The sequence below is a fragment of the Coregonus clupeaformis genome, chromosome 10 (genome assembly GCF_020615455.1).
Source record: "Coregonus clupeaformis isolate EN_2021a chromosome 10, ASM2061545v1, whole genome shotgun sequence".
Lineage (NCBI taxonomy): Eukaryota > Metazoa > Chordata > Actinopteri > Salmoniformes > Salmonidae > Coregonus > Coregonus clupeaformis.
Genome location: NC_059201.1, coordinates 11,796,144 through 11,814,679, shown reverse-complemented (window position 1 = coordinate 11,814,679; position 18,536 = coordinate 11,796,144). Strand labels below are relative to the sequence as shown.

The 18,536-nt window shown below is 43.7% G+C and overlaps 3 protein-coding genes across 4 annotated transcripts; 2 read left to right on the top strand and 1 right to left on the bottom strand.

Moving 5' to 3' along the window:
- Window positions 1-89: 89 nt before the first annotated feature.
- On the top strand, window positions 90-2,655 carry LOC121574849 (T-cell leukemia translocation-altered gene protein homolog). The gene is made up of 3 exons (XM_041887484.1): window positions 90-614; window positions 744-798; window positions 2,091-2,655. The coding sequence occupies exons 1-3, from the start codon at window positions 404-406 to the stop codon at window positions 2,131-2,133; spliced, it is 309 nt and encodes a 102-aa protein (XP_041743418.1). The 5' UTR covers window positions 90-403; the 3' UTR covers window positions 2,134-2,655.
- A 5,444-nt stretch (window positions 2,656-8,099) lies between these two features.
- Window positions 8,100-12,448, bottom strand: glyctk (glycerate kinase). Of its 2 annotated transcripts, none has more exons than XM_041887485.2 (5): window positions 12,308-12,448; window positions 9,845-10,223; window positions 9,602-9,753; window positions 9,334-9,509; window positions 8,100-9,207 (listed from the first exon to the last, which is right to left on the bottom strand). In XM_041887485.2, the coding sequence occupies exons 2-5, from the start codon at window positions 10,198-10,200 to the stop codon at window positions 8,311-8,313; spliced, it is 1,581 nt and encodes a 526-aa protein (XP_041743419.2). In that variant the 5' UTR covers window positions 10,201-10,223; window positions 12,308-12,448; the 3' UTR covers window positions 8,100-8,310. The 2 variants fall into 2 exon arrangements, with proteins under 2 accessions (XP_041743419.2, XP_045078787.1); XM_045222852.1 differs by lacking the exon at window positions 12,308-12,448 and adding an exon at window positions 10,487-10,890.
- A 118-nt stretch (window positions 12,449-12,566) lies between these two features.
- LOC121574853 (WD repeat-containing protein 82) lies at window positions 12,567-16,685 on the top strand. Its single transcript, XM_041887488.2, has 9 exons — window positions 12,567-12,932; window positions 13,386-13,483; window positions 13,889-13,955; window positions 14,081-14,180; window positions 15,347-15,463; window positions 15,643-15,798; window positions 15,971-16,040; window positions 16,256-16,398; window positions 16,478-16,685. Exons 1-9 carry the CDS (start codon window positions 12,772-12,774, stop codon window positions 16,505-16,507), a joined length of 942 nt encoding a protein of 313 aa, XP_041743422.1. The 5' UTR covers window positions 12,567-12,771; the 3' UTR covers window positions 16,508-16,685.
- The last annotated feature ends 1,851 nt before the right edge of the window (window positions 16,686-18,536 follow it).

Below are 18,536 nucleotides of genomic sequence, written 5' to 3'. Positions count from 1 at the left end.
TATACTTTCAGATTTGACACGGAGGATTCTATTCCCCAAAAATAGGTAGCTAACTGCACCAAGAGCTAGCTATATGAGATAAGGTTAGTGTCATTATAATAGTATGGTTATTTTAATTGAAAAGTATTTCATGACATAACACAAAAGCAAAGATTATTTCATCTGTGACTATGAAAGTTTCCTCCTCAGTCTGTTTGACGAATGGGGTGAATTGAAAAAGTCAGCGCATCACCCGTTGGCTAGCTGCTACGCGTTTAGCCGCGGTTCATTTACGTTAGCTAGCTATAGTAAACCTCAGTGGTTTAGACAGTTACTCAGCCTTGATCATATTACCTAACGTTAACTAGCTGGTTTAGAAAAAATATGTTTTTTGACAAAGCATACACTTTGGGTGTTTTATAAAATGGAAGAGCCCTGGGATTTCGAGTTTTTATCCCGCATTGTGGACGGGTTTGTGTCGTTTCTTTCCGAATTTGTTGATGACTGGCTGGCTAATGATATGAGAGTGTCAATATTCAAGATATTGTTTAGCTGGCTCGTTGTCAGTCTCATTGCCATCCATTTCGCTTGGAAAATTTACGGAAACACTGTGAACGATATGTATTACCGACAAGGTGAGTGTTAAACTAGCTAGTTATTCATCATCACGTTTATTTCTATAACGTTAGCTAGCTATGTCTGAAAGGCATGCTGCCATGAAGTGCTAGCTAGCTAACTTGTATTGTTGTCCTCTAACGTTTAAGGTACTGGTGGAAAGAATGGAGGCACACCTGACACTGCACCTCACCGGAGCGGATGGTAGGTGTCCAAGCATCCTTGTGTCTCCCTCCAGGTACCCCGAAATACTGACTGTTATTCTCCCCAGTCACTATACAGTCTCGTTTTCTTTAGCTAACTGGATTGGACATATATTTTATTTGTCCATTCTGAATATGGTTGGTTAATCGTTATGATGTGTGCTTCCTACTGTTTTATACAACGGGTGGGTCTAATCCTGAATGCTGATTGGTTAAAACCGCATTCCAGCCTGTGTCTATTCCACGAGTTACCACCAGCTAAATCTATGACGTTAAAATGCCTATTTACACTGCTCCATCTGACTGCGCAATGCACTGTCTCATCAGCCCAGTCAGGCACTTTATAAACTTGATCTCCACTATAAAAAGCATCTAGACATTATCTCACATTTCTTTTAGACTAACATTAGTTTTCAACATGGGAGATTTGTTTAAACTTTGCTGTCTGTCTCCGACATTTGCAACATTGTTTCATTATTCAAATTCGATCTCCTGCTGTCCCATAGTATTGAACGTGTCGGGAGAAGGGACGAGACAGACAGGCAGCGTATCTCAGCCGGTCGAAATCATTAAACAGTTGGCATCATTTTTATGGATATATAAAAAAAACAATTTTAAAGTCTATTGAAAAAAGGTCAAACGAAACGCAGCTAATCTGCAGTCTTTCCAGCTTCCGTTTGAAGTGATTGTGTTACTGTAGCTGTGTTGTTGGCTAGCTCCTCTGAACAACAGTGTCCTGACGAGTAAGCACATTCTCTATGCCAGGCGAAATCGCGCCTCAGTAGCTCATTGTTATGGATGTATCCAAATAAATGTCACTAGAAAACAGCTTAAACAAATGCAAATGCGGCTTCTTTGCTGTTATCCTGGCGAAACTTTTTGACGTGACTGTAAATTAGCCGTAGTTGGCTAGCTAGCAAGCAAGAGATAAGAATGTTGCCAGCCAGTATGGCAATGGAACATTTAGAACGAACGACTGGGTAGCTCGCGTCCATAGATACAGAACAAAAAAAACGAACGACTGGGTGGCGTCTCTAGCAACCCTAGATTTGTGTCGGGACTATATCTTGTGGAAGGAAGAAATAGTACAAAAAAATTAATCAAAATAAAGTTTTTAATGAAAATATGCCAATCATTATTTGAATATGTTGGTAACCCGTTGTATAAAAGTGATAATGCCCTCGAAGCCGGTATTCACAGGCTTATTGGGTATTATCACTTAAATAAACTGTAGGTGTGAACCTTTCCTTGTCTCATCAGTGAGTGGTTGTGATAATGTTTTCTATCTGTCAGGGAGAGTGCGGCAGGAGACAACCTCAAGACACATCGTGAGTGACAGACAGGACATAACAAGTTGGACTACATAGGACTTGCTCTCTGTCTTATCAGACAGGGTTGCTGAGTGGATACAGACTTGCTAATGTTGTGCCTTTTCAAATGGACTGGAGTTCATTGATGATGTGGGCCTGTGGAGGCTTCCTTACTCAGAGCTGAAGAAGTTTCTCCTGGTCGGTTTTCATGACAATATAACGTTATTAGGCTCAGTTTGCGTCCACACATAAACACCATGTGATATGCTAAGATATTCTCTCATATGCCATATCTTTTTAAATATCATATATTTTTTAATTTAGCTCCTCTGGCTCATGTTAATTTTTAGCTCCTTTGATTGGTGAGACATTAAAATATACGTCTGGCTCCAAATCCACTGATTGGATGTAGATTGAAATGAAATGTTATTCTAATCTGGAGACAGAATCTGGAGAGACTCAACAACTGTATGCTCTGAGAGTTGTGGGTGGTTGTGACTGCAGTTATGTTAAAAACATTGTATGAATAAGGAGCTGTTCAGAAAGGAGATGGTTTCTGTTTTTATTTCCGCTGGTGCAAGGCTACATAGTAATCCATGAAGATTGCGCTGGAGCAAGGCTACTGTGGAGAGAATGGTCAGAGATAGAGGCCTTACATCAAACAGCAGCTTTCCTCAAACTTATATTTCTTATTCTTGACAGCCTGAGCCCTCTATGACCATCTTTTGATTGTTATGAAAATGTAAAACAGTGAAGACTGGGGTGCGTTCAGTTTGATTTAATGTTTGCTACATTGTGTATCTGTGCTGAACGACACGTTTCCCCAAAACATTCTTCAACTTTCTTGGACAGACGTTGAGGTAGGTTTGGTGGGTGTGACGGGGTGAGGCTTGAAGCAAGTGAGTGACGTATTTTAAGGGAAGCGGCCATGCTGACAGCCTTCCACAACCCCTCCCCGTTTTTGAACAGGTCGTTCAGAACAGCACCATTTCCATTTATTTGAACATTGGAGTATGTTTGTTTTGCACTGCACGCAGCCCTGTCTTCTGATTGCTGTGAAAATATTAAACAGTGAAGTCCAATAACGCTTTTTATTGTCTCAGGTACATGTTAGTACCTGTAGCAGTCCAATGGAGTAGGCAAATTGGTTGTACATTTAAGTTAGGGTCTTGTGCAATTGATTGGTACTTATTTCCTAATGTATTTTTTTTCCATTGTCTAAAACGATGTCTAGCACACAACTTAGTCCAGCAGATAGATGAAATAATTGTTCCATTTTATGATACAAGTATATACCTTAAGGAGCATTTTTAAGTTTAGGCAGTCTGGGGAGTCTGTCAGTCAACTAGGGTGGCCATTTTAATAAAATGGCTGCCATCTGGATTACCTGTTAGAAGAAAATAGGGTAAAATCATTCCAAATAATATAAAAAAATGACTTTGTAATTGATATCTACCCACTATATTACTCCACAGATAATATAGACAATAATTCTGATCATAAAGTACTTGTATGGCCTTAATAGGGGTCATTTTGACCATAGTCCAGAGGCTACGTGAAAAAATGTGTGATAGAGCCACCAAATTTCACACACAGCTACGGCATGTCTAAATAAGTAATTTTGGCTATAGTGCCAACGCAGATTTAGTAAATTACACACCCCTGGCGGTCATTTCCAATATGGCCGCTGAAAAATAGGCTAAGAAACCGAAGATAGGTAACTGGTTGGATAGATGTCACCAGGGGTATCAATCAATCAAATGTATTGATACAGCCCTTTTGTCACAAAGTGCTTATACAGAAACCGAGCCTAAAACCCCAGAGAGCAAACAATGCAGATGTAGAGGCACGGTGGCTAGGAAAAACTCCCTAGAAAGGCAGGAACCTAGGAAGAAACCAAGAGAGGAACCAGGCTCTGAGGGGTGGCCAGTCCTCTTCTGGCTGTGCCGGGTGGGGATTATAAGAGTATGTGGCCATTAAGGCCAGATTGTTCTTCAAGATGTTCAAACATTGATAGAAGCCAGCAGGGTCGGACAGGGACAGACCGGAGTAGTCAGGCCATGTAGTCCTGAGGCATGGTCCTAGGGCTCAGGTCCTCCGGGAGGGGAAAGCGAGAGATGGGAGCATATCTAAGATCACACAGGACACCAGTTAATACAGGAGAATTACACCAGATATAAATGACTGACCCTAGCCCCTCGGCACATAGACTATTGCAGCATAGATACAGGAGACAGACAGGGGGATCGGGGGACACTGTGGCCCTGTCCAAAGTTACTCCCGGACAGGGGAAACCAGGCAGGATATAACCCTACCCACTTTGGCAAAGCACAAACCCCACACCACTAAAGGGACATCAACGGGCCACTAACTTACTACCCTGAGACAAGGCCGAGTATAGCCCACAAAGATCACCCTACCGCACGAGCTCGAGGACCGGAAGGATGGAAGAGTGTGAGCAAGCCAGTGACTCAGCCCCCGTAATAGGGTCAGAGGCACATAATCCCAGTGGAGATAGGGGAGCCGGCCAGGCAGAGATGGCAACGGTGGTTTGTCACTCCAGTACCTTGCCGTTCGCACCCTTGGGGCAGACTACACTCCATCATAGAACCTACTGAAGAGATGAATCGTCAGTTCTTAAAGGTTGAGACCAAGTCTGCATCTCTCACATGGATCGGCAGACCATTCCATAAAAATGAAGCTCTATAGGAGAAAGCCCTGCCTCCAGCTGTTTGCTTAGACATTCTATGAACAATAAGCAGGTTGCATAACATTAAAGGTGATAAGGACGAATATATTAAACCAATATATCTCAAATAAGGAAAATTATTACTTAACTAAAATATACATGGAAATGGGAATCGTACTTTTAACACACTACTGGAAAGAAACTGAGGAATGGCTTGACAGGCACATTCACACCTTCAGTTTGTATTTAAATCCTATCAGGGCAGTCCTGAGAATTAGTGACAAGTGTGTGGCATTGAGAGAGAGAGAGTCAACAGGTGAAAATTAACTTGGTTGATTAAATTCATCTCAGTAGTATCAGAGAGGAAGAAGATCCAAAGTGCAGGCGTTTTTATATTGTTTCTCTCACCAAGCAAGGAATTTTTGTATGGAGGTCAATGAGAGTGTAGAATTTGGTCAACAAAAAAATGAATGGCTTCAAATCAAGTTGTATTTGCTACATGCGCCGAATACAACAGGTGTAGACATTACAGTGAAATGCTTACTTACAAGCCCTTAATCAACAATGCAGTTTTTGAAAACATTTTTAAAAAGTGTTAAGTAAAAAAATAGAGCAGCAGTAAAATAAAATAACAGTAGGGAGGCTATATATACAGGGTGTACCGGTACAGAGTCAATGTGCGGGGGCACCGGTTAGTCGAGGTAATTGAGGTAATATGTACATGTGGGTAGAGTTAAAGTGACTATGCATAAATAATAAACAGAGTAGCAGCAGCGTAAAAGAGGGGGGTGGGGTGGGGGGGCAATGTAAATAGTCTGGGTAGCCATGATTAGCTGTTCAGGAGTCTTATGGCTTGGGGGTAGAAGCTGTTAAGAAGCCTTTTGGACCTAGACTTGGTGCTCCGGTACCGCTTGCCGTGCGGTATCAGAGAGAACAGTCTATGACTAGGGTGGCTGGAGTCTTTGATCATTTTTAGGGCCTTCCTCTGACACCGCCTGGTATAGAGGTCCTGGATGGCAGGAAGCTTGGCCCCAGTGATGTACTGGGCCGTACACACTACCCTCTGTAGTGACTTGCGGTCGGAGGCCGAGCAGTTGCCATACCAGGCGGTGATGCAACCAGTCAGGATGCTCTCGTTGGTGCATCTGTATAACTTTTTGAGGATCTGAGGACCCATGCTAAATCTTTTCAGTCTTCTGAGGGGGAATAGGCTTTGTGGTGCCCTCTTCACAACTGTCTTGGAGTGTTTGGACCATGATAGTTTGTTGGTGATGTGGACACCAAGGAACTTGAATCGCTCAACCTGTTCCACTACAGCCACGTCAATGAGAATGGGGGCGTGCTCAGTCCTCTTTTCTTTCCTGTAGTCCACAATCATCTCCTTTGTCTTGATCACGTTGAGGGAGAGGTTGTTATCCTGGCACCACACGGCCAGGATAACAATGGCTCATTTGCTACGTGAGGCTTATTTGATCAAATAGAAGTTTCGTAATGCTTAGGTTGTTACGAGTGTGCTGATATAGGTAGGACACATGACATCCTAGCAACTTTGAGAAATACCACTTTATATCAGAGTTGTGCCTGTTGTTCATGCGCGTATCTGCCCTCTCATTGGCTAGAATGGTCACACCTGATCTTGCCTCCTGCCGACTGCCTTACATTTTTGAAGACATTTATTTTCATTGTTAGAGCAGCCACTTGAGTATCTGGTCAATATAATGGATAATCTGTGGCAGTAAGCTGCTCCACAGAGGGCTTTTGTACAGCTGCCAACCAACTGCATGGGGCCGTATTGGACATGATTCACATGGCCATATCTTCATAAATAATTGGTACATACAGCCCAATAATGGCTTAAAATGTTTGAGGGGGTCTGGTAAACACAATGGCCCAAAGATGCCATATATATGTATCCTTTCAAATGTTAATAGAAAATGTGTGCCACTTTACAGTTTACAGCAGAGACAGGTAAACCATTATGATGAGACCTTTCAGTGTTTACACAAAGTGAGTCAACTACTACATACACATGTCTAGCTACAGTGCCATTGCAGATTTCATAACCTATTATACTCTAAAATACCAGTTTTCCAAAATGACCGCCAACCAGCTACATTGGTTCTAATTGGACAGGATTCACATGGCCATATCTCCAAAAAAAAAAAAAAAAAAATGGTGATGGTGTGTTTTATGCATATAAATGGATATTATTTAACAGGCTATGGTGCAAATGTTGATTGAGAAATTACTATGTAATTTTTTGGGGGGGCCTCCGGCACCTCAAAATATATCACTACACCACTGAGTATAATAGGTTAAATCTGCAATGGCAAAATAGCTAGACGTCTTTGTGTAGACTTTTACTCACTTTGTGTAAAAACTGAAAGGTCTCATCATAATGGGTTACCTGTCTCTCTGCTGGACATAATGCATTCCTATGGGGTTTTACCTAAAGTGACGTGTACAGGGCAGGTTTCCTGTCATTTTTCTTTTTAAAATTGACACAAAACAGAATGTCATATTATATATCATTGCAGTCAGTAGACTTCAGGGAACACCCATATTACTTTTTAGAGTGTTTACATGTAAAACTATTGGAACTAGTCATGAAAACATTCATTTGGCACACGTTTTCACCACTTTTCTGCTACAAGTTTAAAGGATAAGTATATATGGCGTTTGTGGGCCAATTTGTTTTCCAGACCCCCTCAAACATTTTAAGTTATCATTGGGCTGTAAGTACCACTTATTTATGGCGATATGGCCAAGTGAATCCTGTCCAATATGGCCCCATGCAGCTGGTTGGTGGTCATATGGGAAATGGTAGCCAGGGGGGTAGTGGACCAAATCTGTGATGGCACTATAGCCAAGAATACTTCTTTAGACATGCCCCAGCTGTGTGAAATTTTGTGGCTCTATCAAAAAGTCCAAAACGTTTTCCCGTAGTCATTGGACTATGGTCAAAATGACCTCAATATAACCCCCTTGAAGGTCTTAAGAGTATTTTGTCGTCTATATTATCTGTGGGGTTTATTTAGTGGGTAGATAACGTTACAAAGTCATTTTGATATTGTTTGGAATGATTTTACCCTATTTTCTTCTAACAGGAAATCCGAATGGTTGACTTACATGCTTCCCAGACTGCATCCAATCTTCAAAAATGTTCCTTAAGGTATCTAGTATTAGTGTACTATGTTTGATACTTGTATCATAAAGTGGAACGATCTTGGGTATATGGTTCTTATCCGCTGGACTCTAACTGCTCTGTACAGAAACAATCTCTTCACAAATAACACAAAAGTAAACAATTTACTGTATTATTTATTCTTATTTATCATAGCCATAACTGACTGCTGCTTTTTAAATTAAACATGGATTTCCAGAAGGGCTTGATGGAAAAGGTATCATGGGCATGGTCAGCTTTGAAAAGCAGCTCTATGAATATACTCATGGGCTACTCTGTATGGATTCATACTGAAATGTGTAATTAACGGCTTTCATGCCCTCGTCTTCATCAACGACCAGATACGACTATGGGGATTGGTGGGATGAGCAGGATGTGCACATCCATCACATTGGTCCCCGTTAACCCTGGTAGGAGCAGCCGCTGCCCATCAGACAGGCGTGAAAAGAAGGTGAAGGAATCATTGTTGACGAGGAAGACATCAGTGTCCAGCCCCTGTGCTCGTGCTTCTTCTCCAAGCCCTGCGTCTGTTACCGCCCCTGCTGCCACAGTTGGCCCGTCCTGACCATCGGTCCCACCACTCAGGAACAGGGGACCCTTCGGAGGGAGCTCCATGCCTCCCAGCTCAAGCCCTACTCGCAGGGCCAGCTCCTGGTTCCGCCCACCACGCCCCTTGCCTGTCAACTGCACAGTGGGCTCTCCCCCAGCCAGCAGACAGGTGGCTCCCCAGCCCTCCCCACGTCCCTCACCAAGCACTTGCATTGCACGGCACAAGTCCCAGCTTTCCACGCCTGTCTCTGGCCCCAGCTTCAGAATCTCAGCAGGCAACTCAGGAGGGGGCTCATCACGGGAGCAGGCAAAGCGAGCAAGTAGACCATAAAGGCGGGCGACAGACTGTACGTCTCCACACACCCCTGGCGACAGCACAACTGGACGGAATCCGAGCTCCCGCGCACGTCTCCCTGCACATTCCAGAGCAATGCTATTGGAGCCAATCACAGCATTGAGAACATGTGCCGCCCTGTCTGACTGCTCTCCAGCCTCCTTCCATCGTGGAGCTGAGCGTCCAAGGACCTCTTTCACTGAGACAGGGAGAGAGGAGGACAGCCCGTAACGTTCTAGGACCGACCAAATCTCCTCAGGCCACACCTCCGTCCACACTGTGGGGCCACTGGCTATCAAGTCCAGGGGATCTCCGATTACATCAGACAGAACCAGGGCCACCACCTATTAGAAAATGTAAACAGGAACATTTTATTTTACCAAATACGACCAGAATGTAAAGCTAATGTGCAAGAAGTTCAGGTCTTTGGGTGAAAACTCTATAATGAGCTAGTACAGTTGTGTTCTTACCTGAGCAGGGTGAGCACAGTGTGCAAGTCCTCCTCCTTTCAATAACGACAGGGCACGGCGTACAGAGTTAAGCTCCTGAATGGTGGCACCAGCACCAGCCAGTCTGCGTGTAACATCCTGCTTCTCGTGAAGAGAGATTGGTGGGACTGGTGCAGGCAAGAGTGCAGATCCTCCTCCTATACACACACCGAATAAGTATGTAAATATTTACGGACAACCTAGTTTGTTTGACATAATTACATTATTTAGTAGTTAGGTATCAGTTTACCTGAGATGAGTACAAGCAACAGGTCATTCTCTGTCAGTGTGCTGGCCAGCTCCTTGATACAGTCAGCTGCCCTCTGGGCATCAGCATCTGGCAGGTTGTGTTTAGCGCCCTCCATCACTGTGATGTGACTTCCATCCTTCAACAACATCTGGCTGAGGAGGAATTGAGCAATTAATTTACCAACCCACCAACCAACCCACCAACCCGATCCCACCCACAAACAATTTGGTTCTAGTTGCTTACTCTTTTCCATGCTGCCGTAGTGTCTCCTGAATGCCGTGTGGCACACTGATCACTCCTCTCACCAAGTGGTCCCCCACAATCCTCTCCGCCTCGGCAGCCATGCCCAGCACAGCTTTGCCAAAGCCTACCAGGTGAAGGTTGTTTTTTAGCGTGAAGCTGTGTCCATTCACTAGGAGGGCGTCTCCTGTACGCTCCAGACCCTGCCGCACCACAATGTCTGGTTGCACAGCTTCGATAGCTGTAGAAAACACCTCCCGTGCTCGCATGTCCAGTGACATTCTGCAAACTGTGGCTCGCCTCACCCCCACAGGGGCCAGTAAAGATAAAGGCCGGAACAGGGACACAACACGAGCCATCAGGCTGTCCTTACAGGGAGCACCTGGGGCAAGGAGAAAGGCCATGTTTATGGATCACAGGATGTCCTGTCAATTACGACCACCCCCTTTGACGTTTCTGCTGTTCTGATTTTACTGGTTATTTACCAAAAGGGACACACCCAAGATAATCCAGATAGAAAGGGGCCTACTAGTTGACCTTCTGTCACTTGCCTTGAGATGCCCACACAACACATCGGATAAACCCATAGTCTTTCTGCATTTAGTTGACAAGTCATTATGACTGAATCCTACAGAGGTTGCCTACCTGTACACAGGGTATGGGGAACCTCTGGATTTCCTCCGTGCTCCGTGTGAGAGCTGTGTACTTGCAGAGTCAGGATCAGCGCTAAGGCAGTGTGGCAAAATCTGGACAGAGCTCAACTCAAGTTGAATGTGTACCCTCTGTGTAATGATTGACTCAAGCTTGACCATAGGGCAGGAAAAGTGAGCAGTCTGCGTGTTTGTGTCTTCAGATGTACAATCAGCTACTACCCAGGGTCAAAACACACAGTAATATTCAATTTGAGCGAATAGGTATAAAACATATTGACTGGAATGAGGACAGATCCACCTTGTGGCAGGGTGGATGGATGAGTGCTGAATATTCAAACCTCTCTCACTCACATACAGCTAAATGCCAAAATAAAGGAAACACCAACATAACGTTTCTTAATAGGGTGTTGGGCCACCACGAGCTGCCAGAACAGCTTCAAGGTGCCTTGGCATAGATTCTACAAGTGTCTAGAACTATTGGAGGGATGCGACACCATTCTTCCATGAGAAATTCCATAATTTGGTGTTTTGTTGATGGTGGTGGAAAACGCTGTCTTGGCGCCGCTCCAGAATCTCCCATAAGTGTTCAATTGGGTTGAGATCTGGTGACTTGAGACACACACCCACCCTCTAAACCCCATTTGTTCATTTGAGACCACTCTTTTAAAGTAAATGAGATCACTTCTTCAAGTTAAGTTTATTCAACCATGGAAACCAAAATAATGGGCAACTGGGCATTTCAATATAGCATGATGATTGCTTAATGAACTCATGGGAGCCACACCTGTGTGGAAGCACCTGCTTTCAATATAGTTTGTATCCATCATTTACTCAAGTGTTTCATTTATTTTGGCAGTTACTTGTACATTGCTAACGTCAAGATTAGGAGCAGCCGCTGCCCACCAGACAGGCGTGAAAAGAAGGTGAAGGAATCATTGTTGACGAGGAAGACATCAGTGTCCAGCCCCTGTGCTCGTGCTCCAAGCCCTGCGGGTGTCTCCCGAGTGGCGCAGTGGTCTAAGGCACTGCATCGCAGTGCTAGCTGTGCCACTAGAGATCCTGGTTCGAATCCAGGCTCTGTCGTAGCCGGCCGCGACCGGGAGACCCATGGGGCGGCGCACAATTGGCCCAGCGTCGTCCAGGGTAGGGGAGGGAATGGCCGGCAGGGATGTAGCTCAGTTGGTAGAGCATGGTGTTTGCAATGCCAGGGTTGTAGGTTTGATTCCCACGGGGGGCCAGTATGTAAAAGGAATGTATGCACTCACAAACTGTAAGTCGCTCTGGATAAGAGCGTCTGCTAAATGACGTAAATGTAAGATGGGAAGCACACTCATTTTTTCCATGTGCTCATCATCTGTCCTTGGGTAGGCTATAACCTGCAAGCTGGTAATGTGATGGAAAGGTAAATGTCTCTCTTTCTGAGTGACAACTACCACAACTAAAAAACAAAAAATGTATAGGTACTGATTGGATAGATATTATGGTAATCACCCCACCCTGCCCTCTGATTGGATAGGTGGATTTTGCCCTGGGGTGTATTCATTACGCCGATTCGGTTGCAATTGTTTCATCTGTTGCAAAATGCTTCCCTGCTCTAAAGTGGAGTGGAGTCCCCGGGGTTCCTTCCAACTACTTTCAGACACTTATTTTTTTAAAGAGAGACATGGCTGAACTACAACTTCCGTTTAACAAAACAGAACTCAGCGTTTAGAGTAAGCGGTTGCAACAGACGAAACGTTTTGCAACAATTGGCGTAATGTATACACCCCAGGGCTAGGGGTCGATTTATAGAAACCAATGACTGCAAACTCACCTGCATTGCTACTTCGGTTATTCTTTCTTGACAGTCAGAGCACGTGTTATTGTATGTCTGATAAGTAGTTACAATTATTGTAAACGTGCGGATTGAAAAAGGTTGCTCTGCTCCCTTTTTGTATGTATCCAAAAGCGTTATAAATGCGTCTTCCTTGTTTTTATTCTGTGCTCTGATGGTTGTGCGCAAAACATTAACTGACTGTACCGCGATAGTTGTTGTATGTATCGCGAGAGTTAATGCGCGTGTCTGTGGAACTTGTGGGTAGCGGATGTATCGAAGGCAGTGGTTTTACATGACTCGTATAAGAAGTATCCCAGGCGGGCTTTCTTTACAGTTTTTGAAACACAAAGTTATATTTTTACAAAGTAGTAAAGCTCCTATTTTAAAAAGCACAGAACTAGATTATCATATAATAAATTCAAGTAGAAAACGAGGGTCTGCGCCCCCTCAAAGAGCCCATCATGAAGCTGACGGACAATGTGCTGCGGAGCTTCAGGGTTGCAAAGGTTTTCCGAGAAAATTCAGACAAAATCAACTGTTTTGATTTCAGTTCAAACGGCGAAACCATAATTTCTAGCAGCGACGATGACTCCCTGGTTTTATACGACTGCCAGGAGGGAAAGTAAGACATACATTCAATTAATATTAATCGACTGTTTTTTCCGCACTGCATGCTATTAGGGTAGGCCGACCCCCGCGCTGTAACTAGCATCTGCTCCGTTAGTAGTACTAGTGAGGCCTACTGCGGTATGCAAAATCCTCGGTCTCGAGTTAAGACACTAGCGGAGTTTGAGCGGATGCAGGTCTGGCTTGTTAGTTGGATAACAAAACTATAACTTGTATTTCATCTAATTTCACACAAGGGTGTAGTTAGTGTATTGTGGAGGTAAAATAAATAACAATATATAACAATTGTATGTGCTAGTCTAGGTTAGCCCTATATGTGGCTGCTGTAACCGTCCTGATTATGATTACGTTGTTGAGATTTCAGAGGCAGTTGGCTTTGCTAGAAGTTTCTGTGCCAGCAATCTAACATGGTTGCTTAATTTTTTTCCCCCATCCTGTGCTGGTCCAGACCCAAGCGGACCCTCTACAGTAAGAAGTATGGAGTGGATCTGATCAGGTACACACATGCAGCCAACACCGTGGTCTACAGCTCCAACAAAATTGATGGTATGTTAGTGCTTAAAGGCAAAGAGGCGATTTGTAATCAGTAGGCCTATACCTGCCAATAAGTAGTTGTCCATGTAACTCTTGCCTGGCACCTTTCAGATTGTTCATAGGGATTTCCTGACAGAGTCTGAATGCGTTAACCTCAGCCTGGGGCGGTCGACCATGCTCACTCTGGTCTGAGGTAGTTGTTTGTACAGTTTGAGGGTCCGTGATTCTGCCCGATACAGGAGCTAACTGTACAAGCCACTGCCTTGCCTAGGGTGGGGTCTGCTCATCCGACCTTTCCAGTGCCCATCGCCTCCAGGATCGGAAGCTCTACTTGCTCTCTAGTTGTCTGATGCGGTGATGAATGGGAATGCCATGCTGTCTTCTGCCCATAACCCCATGCCTTTATGATAATTGCAGACACTATCCGGTACCTCTCCCTCCATGACAACAAGTACATCCGGTACTTCCCCGGACACAACAAAAGGTGAGGACTGAGTCAGAGAAACACAATTGGCTGAGGGGTAGTTTAGGCTACATTACTGTACTATTACTTGAGTATTGTCTCTCATCAAGGTAGATGTTTTTATACCTTTAACATTAATGTTTCAGAGTGACGGCTCTCTCCATGTCCCCTGTGGATGACACGTTTATCTCAGGATCTTTAGACAAGACAATTCGGCTATGGGACCTGCGGTCTCCAAACTGCCAGGTGGGTTCCCTTCACTCACTAGGTCTTGTTAAAGGTTGACTCAGCAAAATGATGCTGCCACGAGTAGCACTGCAGATATTGCGATGGACGAGATGCACAACTTTGCTTTCACACAGTCACACACAGTATCTGCACATGTGCATGGGTTCGCTTCACGCTTTAACAATGTGGTAGCCACGGGACCAAAACAGCGGACAATTTTAGCCTTGTGCTTCAACGCTCTTAGTTAATGCGGAAATGTACCCACTATGCTGTTTACTTTCTGCATCTACGTCATATTGCTGTCTACCTTTACTTCTCCTTGACATTGATGATCAATTGACTCTAGATCAGGGATGCACGCTTGCCACTTTCCGTGATATTTGCCGTTTTGATCTCAAAATAGGTAATCCATGTGAATCTTGTAGATCCGTAAAAAAAAAAAATGGAGGGGGTGGGTTGACAGTGCACAGACACAGTGTATCACCCATTGAGCTATAAAAGAGGTGCAAACAAATCTTCTCCCTGGGAGAATCTCAATTGCATACTGCTCACGTCCTCTCTCCTCGCCTCCTTCTCAAAACCCATTGGAGGATAAGGTCAGATGGGCGGGACCTCTGGCTTTCTCTTCCAATGGATAGCAGTTTGGCATAGAATACTGACAACTGCGAATGCAAACAGAACAAAACAGCGGTACCAAGTTGGCCTAGTAAACAAAATATCCCATCGATAAAGGCATGACACCATCTATATTTAGGCTAGTTGCATTAATGTTAAACAAACGCTGTAAACAAAAGGTGAATGGAGATCCAGATAACCAAAACACAGCCTACTACAGTGAGATGCAGCCATGCACAGCTGTCTTGCCAAACAAATAGGCCTAAAGGCCTGCTTCAGACATGGAAAATCATGCCGCTCATGAGTACAGCAACACGTTATGATATGGCACAATACACTTCTGTGGATTAAATTTGACCCACGTAATCATTTAAGCAATGCCAGCCCACCATATACATGTTTCCAGAGTATTGAGATTAACAAATAAATAATACATATTTGAACATTCTCAGAAAATATGCAAATTATATGCACACACAAAAAAAGTCTTCATTTTGGACCCTTGCCAGTTCGCGTCCCTGTTCTAGATGTGCCTTTGCTCTGTCTGTGACTGTCTCTGTCACTACCAGGGCCTGATGCACCTCCAGGGGAAGCCAGTTTGCTCCTTTGATCCTGAGGGTCTGATCTTTGCTGCTGGAGTGAACTCCGAGATGGTCAAACTGTATGACCTGCGATCCTTTGACAAGGTAACAGTAATTTTCAGGGCTGACTTTGGACTTTTCAGGAAAGGATGTAGGATGTGGTACAGATTGTAGTGTTTTCTCTGCTTTCTGTATTATAGTTGCATGTGTATTGAGAGCTGTGAATGCGGGTCAGTGGTAGATGGTTGTCTTCAGATTAACTTTTCTTGTTGGGTTCTCTTTAGGGTCCTTTTGCTACCTTCAAGCTACAATACGACCGTACGTGTGAGTGGACAGGACTCAAGTTCAGCAACGATGGGAAGCTCATCCTTGTCTCAACCAATGGGGGTGCTCTCCGCCTCCTCGATGCTTTCAAGGGAGCTGTGATGCATTCCTTTGGGGTGAGAGATCATACACATTCATGCAGACACTTAAAACCTAGACGGACACTGTTGAATACTCTTGATACTTAATGCAAAGACTCTTGAACTGACATACATTTCACAACGAGCAAGTTGCACAATAAGTGAAATGATAGGCCTATACTTATAGACACTCTACTTTATCCTACAGGGCTACAACAACAGCAAAGCTGTGACGCTGGAGGCCTCCTTCACTCCTGATTCTCAGTTTATTATGATCGGTAAGTCCACAGAGACTGGGAAGGTGAGGTAACATGCTCTATGTTCTGTAAAGTAAGACAGGACAGTTCCAATTGTCTTCCCATTCTACCACAGAATAATTTGGTAGTAATAATTTGAAACTGCAAATTAAACCTAACCTGGAAACATTACACACTAAAACAGTAGTTCAGCTCCCTCTCATTTTCCCGTGGTCTGACGGGTGGTTGTCTCTCAGGCTCTGAGGATGGGAAGATCCACGTGTGGAATGCAGAGGGTGGGATGAAGGTGGCGGTTCTGGATGGGAAGCACACGGGTCCCGTCACCTGCCTTCAGTTCAACCCCAAATTCATGACTTTTTCTAGTGCCTGTTCAAACATGGTAAGATTAGTTGTGTTGAACACACACGCAATCTCACATACAGTACATGAATGCTCAGTAAGTATTTTGTCCTCTGCAGGCATTCTGGCTCCCCACTATTGATGATTGATTGAGAGAGAGAGATGCTATGGAGGCCACTGGCAACGTGAGATCCCATTTAAAACCAGCAGGTGTAGGCACATCCAGCTCTGTGTGTGTGTGGCCAATTCAAGTTGATTGTAAATATGTAGGACTTCAGGAATATACATTGTCAGATTTTTGTAACATTAAATGTTTTCATTTTCTAACAAGTGTTGGACTTCTATGTGTGAATGTTGATATGTGTGTCTATTCCTAATCAGAGGTTGTTTACCTACACCCAGTCAGTGAACCACACAGCATCATTAGCACTAGCAGGCTAGTCTAGCCTATTCTGGGACAGCTGGGGTGTATTTATTCAGACCAAGACCATAGCAAAACGTTTCGCAACTGAGACTTTTTACTCCAAACTGAAATTGTTTTTGCAACAAAAACCAGAGTTTCAATTGGACAAATTCAGGTAGGTCCCTACCTATTTCGGGATGTAGCTTAGTTGGTAGAGCATGGCGTTTGCAATGCCAGGGTTGTGGGTTCGATTCCCACGGGGGGCCAGTATGAAACATAAAATAAATAAATAAATACAAATAATGTAAGTCGCTCTGGATAAGAGCGTCTGCTAAATGACAAAAAATGTAAATGTAAAAATGTTCTGTTTGAATAGTTTGGTTCCTAGTGAATACACCCCTGGTGATTTTATAATGTACTACCACAGTGCATTCCTAATGGGAAATTTGTAGACTCGTCTCAACTGATGGGTTAATATCAACAGGAGGGTGTGTTCAGCTGGTGAAGTGTTATCTGTGTATGTATGCCTAACCTCTGGCACACATCAATTTCTACCTGACCTGTGGGTTAAAAATCTTAGGGTTACACATTATCAAATATGATCTATTATATTGACAAGATCGTCGCGTGACCGCTCTAACAATGGAAATACACGTCCTCAAAAATGTAAGGCAGGCAGGAGGATGCGAGATCAGGTGGGACCATTCTAGCCAATGAAAGGGCAGAGAGAAGTTAATTTTTTTTGCCGAAATGCCACGTGCATCCAATTTATATCTGTGCATTCGTAACAACCTGACCATTATTATGAAACGTATATTCAATAAGCCTCACGTAGCAAATGAGCAATTACATTTTTTGTTGACCAAATTCGACACTCGTTGACTTCCATACAAAAATTCCTCACTTAGTGGTCTTACTTTCGTGGAAAGATTTTGGAGTATACCCTTTTCCTCTTGACATTCAGTAGCTCTCCCGACCCCCTCCCTTAATACTTGCCCAGCCACTCAAAGGACAGTGCACATTACTGAAGTTATGGAAGAATTATGACAAGGCAAGCAGCAACATGGGAATGATTGACCAACCAAGTCATGCAGGGATCCCTTGCAAAAGAGACATTGGTCTCAATGGGACTCCCTGTCTAAATAAAGGTTAACATGCATTTAATGAAGATGGAAATATGTCATAAACATCTACTGAAAGCCCCTGAAGCAAGGCTACTAGGCCAGAGGTCCGATTCAACAAGTAAGCACGTGTCCACAGTAAAATTCAACCTTTCCAGTGGTGATAAAACCAAAATATTTACTTTAGACTGCATTACCACTGTCTTCTTGGAAAGGAGCATGTCTACCTCTGAACAAGGTCAATTGGCAGCAATACTCTGAAACCTGCTGCTTGAAGTCACAGATGAGGAAATTAGTTAGTTGTTAGCTGCAACAAACTAGGAAGAGGTCCGTGATTGAAGCAGTCATGCAATTCTTGGAAAGAGAAATTACCATTTACAAGGAACACAAAAAGGCGCTTGGTTCCTAATTCTGGAATTGCATTAGGAGTAATGGTAGTCTGAGGCATTTCAGGGAATTCAAACATAGCGTTCTTGAAATAGATTTAACTGTGGGACAGTTTCTCAGAACATTGGATTAGGATGAAAATGTTCCAGTGTTGTGTTTATTACTGTGTCCCTAATTAGATTTTGACAACAATAGGTCACTACAGCCAAGTTGTTATTTTCACAAAAATACCTATATTCTTCCTAATTTATAAAAACTAATTACTTC

What these genes read in the sequence shown, in the direction of transcription:
- LOC121574849 (XM_041887484.1), top strand. Translation starts at nt 404, where the DNA reads ATGGAAGAGCCCTGGGATTTCGAGTTTTTATCCCGCATTGTGGACGGG. An exon ending in CGATATGTATTACCGACAAG is followed by an intron (nt 615 to 743) that starts GTGAGTGTTAAA and finishes CTAACGTTTAAG; the next exon opens with GTACTGGTGGAAAGAATGGA. An exon ending in GCACCTCACCGGAGCGGATG is followed by an intron (nt 799 to 2,090) that starts GTAGGTGTCCAA and finishes TCTATCTGTCAG; the next exon opens with GGAGAGTGCGGCAGGAGACA.
- glyctk (XM_041887485.2), bottom strand. Translation starts at nt 10,200, where the DNA reads ATGGCTCGTGTTGTGTCCCTGTTCCGGCCTTTATCTTTACTGGCCCCT. An exon ending in CTACGGCAGCATGGAAAAGA is followed by an intron (nt 9,754 to 9,844) that starts GTAAGCAACTAG and finishes ATTCCTCCTCAG; the next exon opens with CCAGATGTTGTTGAAGGATG. An exon ending in GTTGCTTGTACTCATCTCAG is followed by an intron (nt 9,510 to 9,601) that starts GTAAACTGATAC and finishes GTGTGTGTATAG; the next exon opens with GAGGAGGATCTGCACTCTTG.
- LOC121574853 (XM_041887488.2), top strand. Translation starts at nt 12,772, where the DNA reads ATGAAGCTGACGGACAATGTGCTGCGGAGCTTCAGGGTTGCAAAGGTT. An exon ending in ACCTGCGATCCTTTGACAAG is followed by an intron (nt 15,464 to 15,642) that starts GTAACAGTAATT and finishes GGTTCTCTTTAG; the next exon opens with GGTCCTTTTGCTACCTTCAA. An exon ending in CTGTGATGCATTCCTTTGGG is followed by an intron (nt 15,799 to 15,970) that starts GTGAGAGATCAT and finishes TTTATCCTACAG; the next exon opens with GGCTACAACAACAGCAAAGC.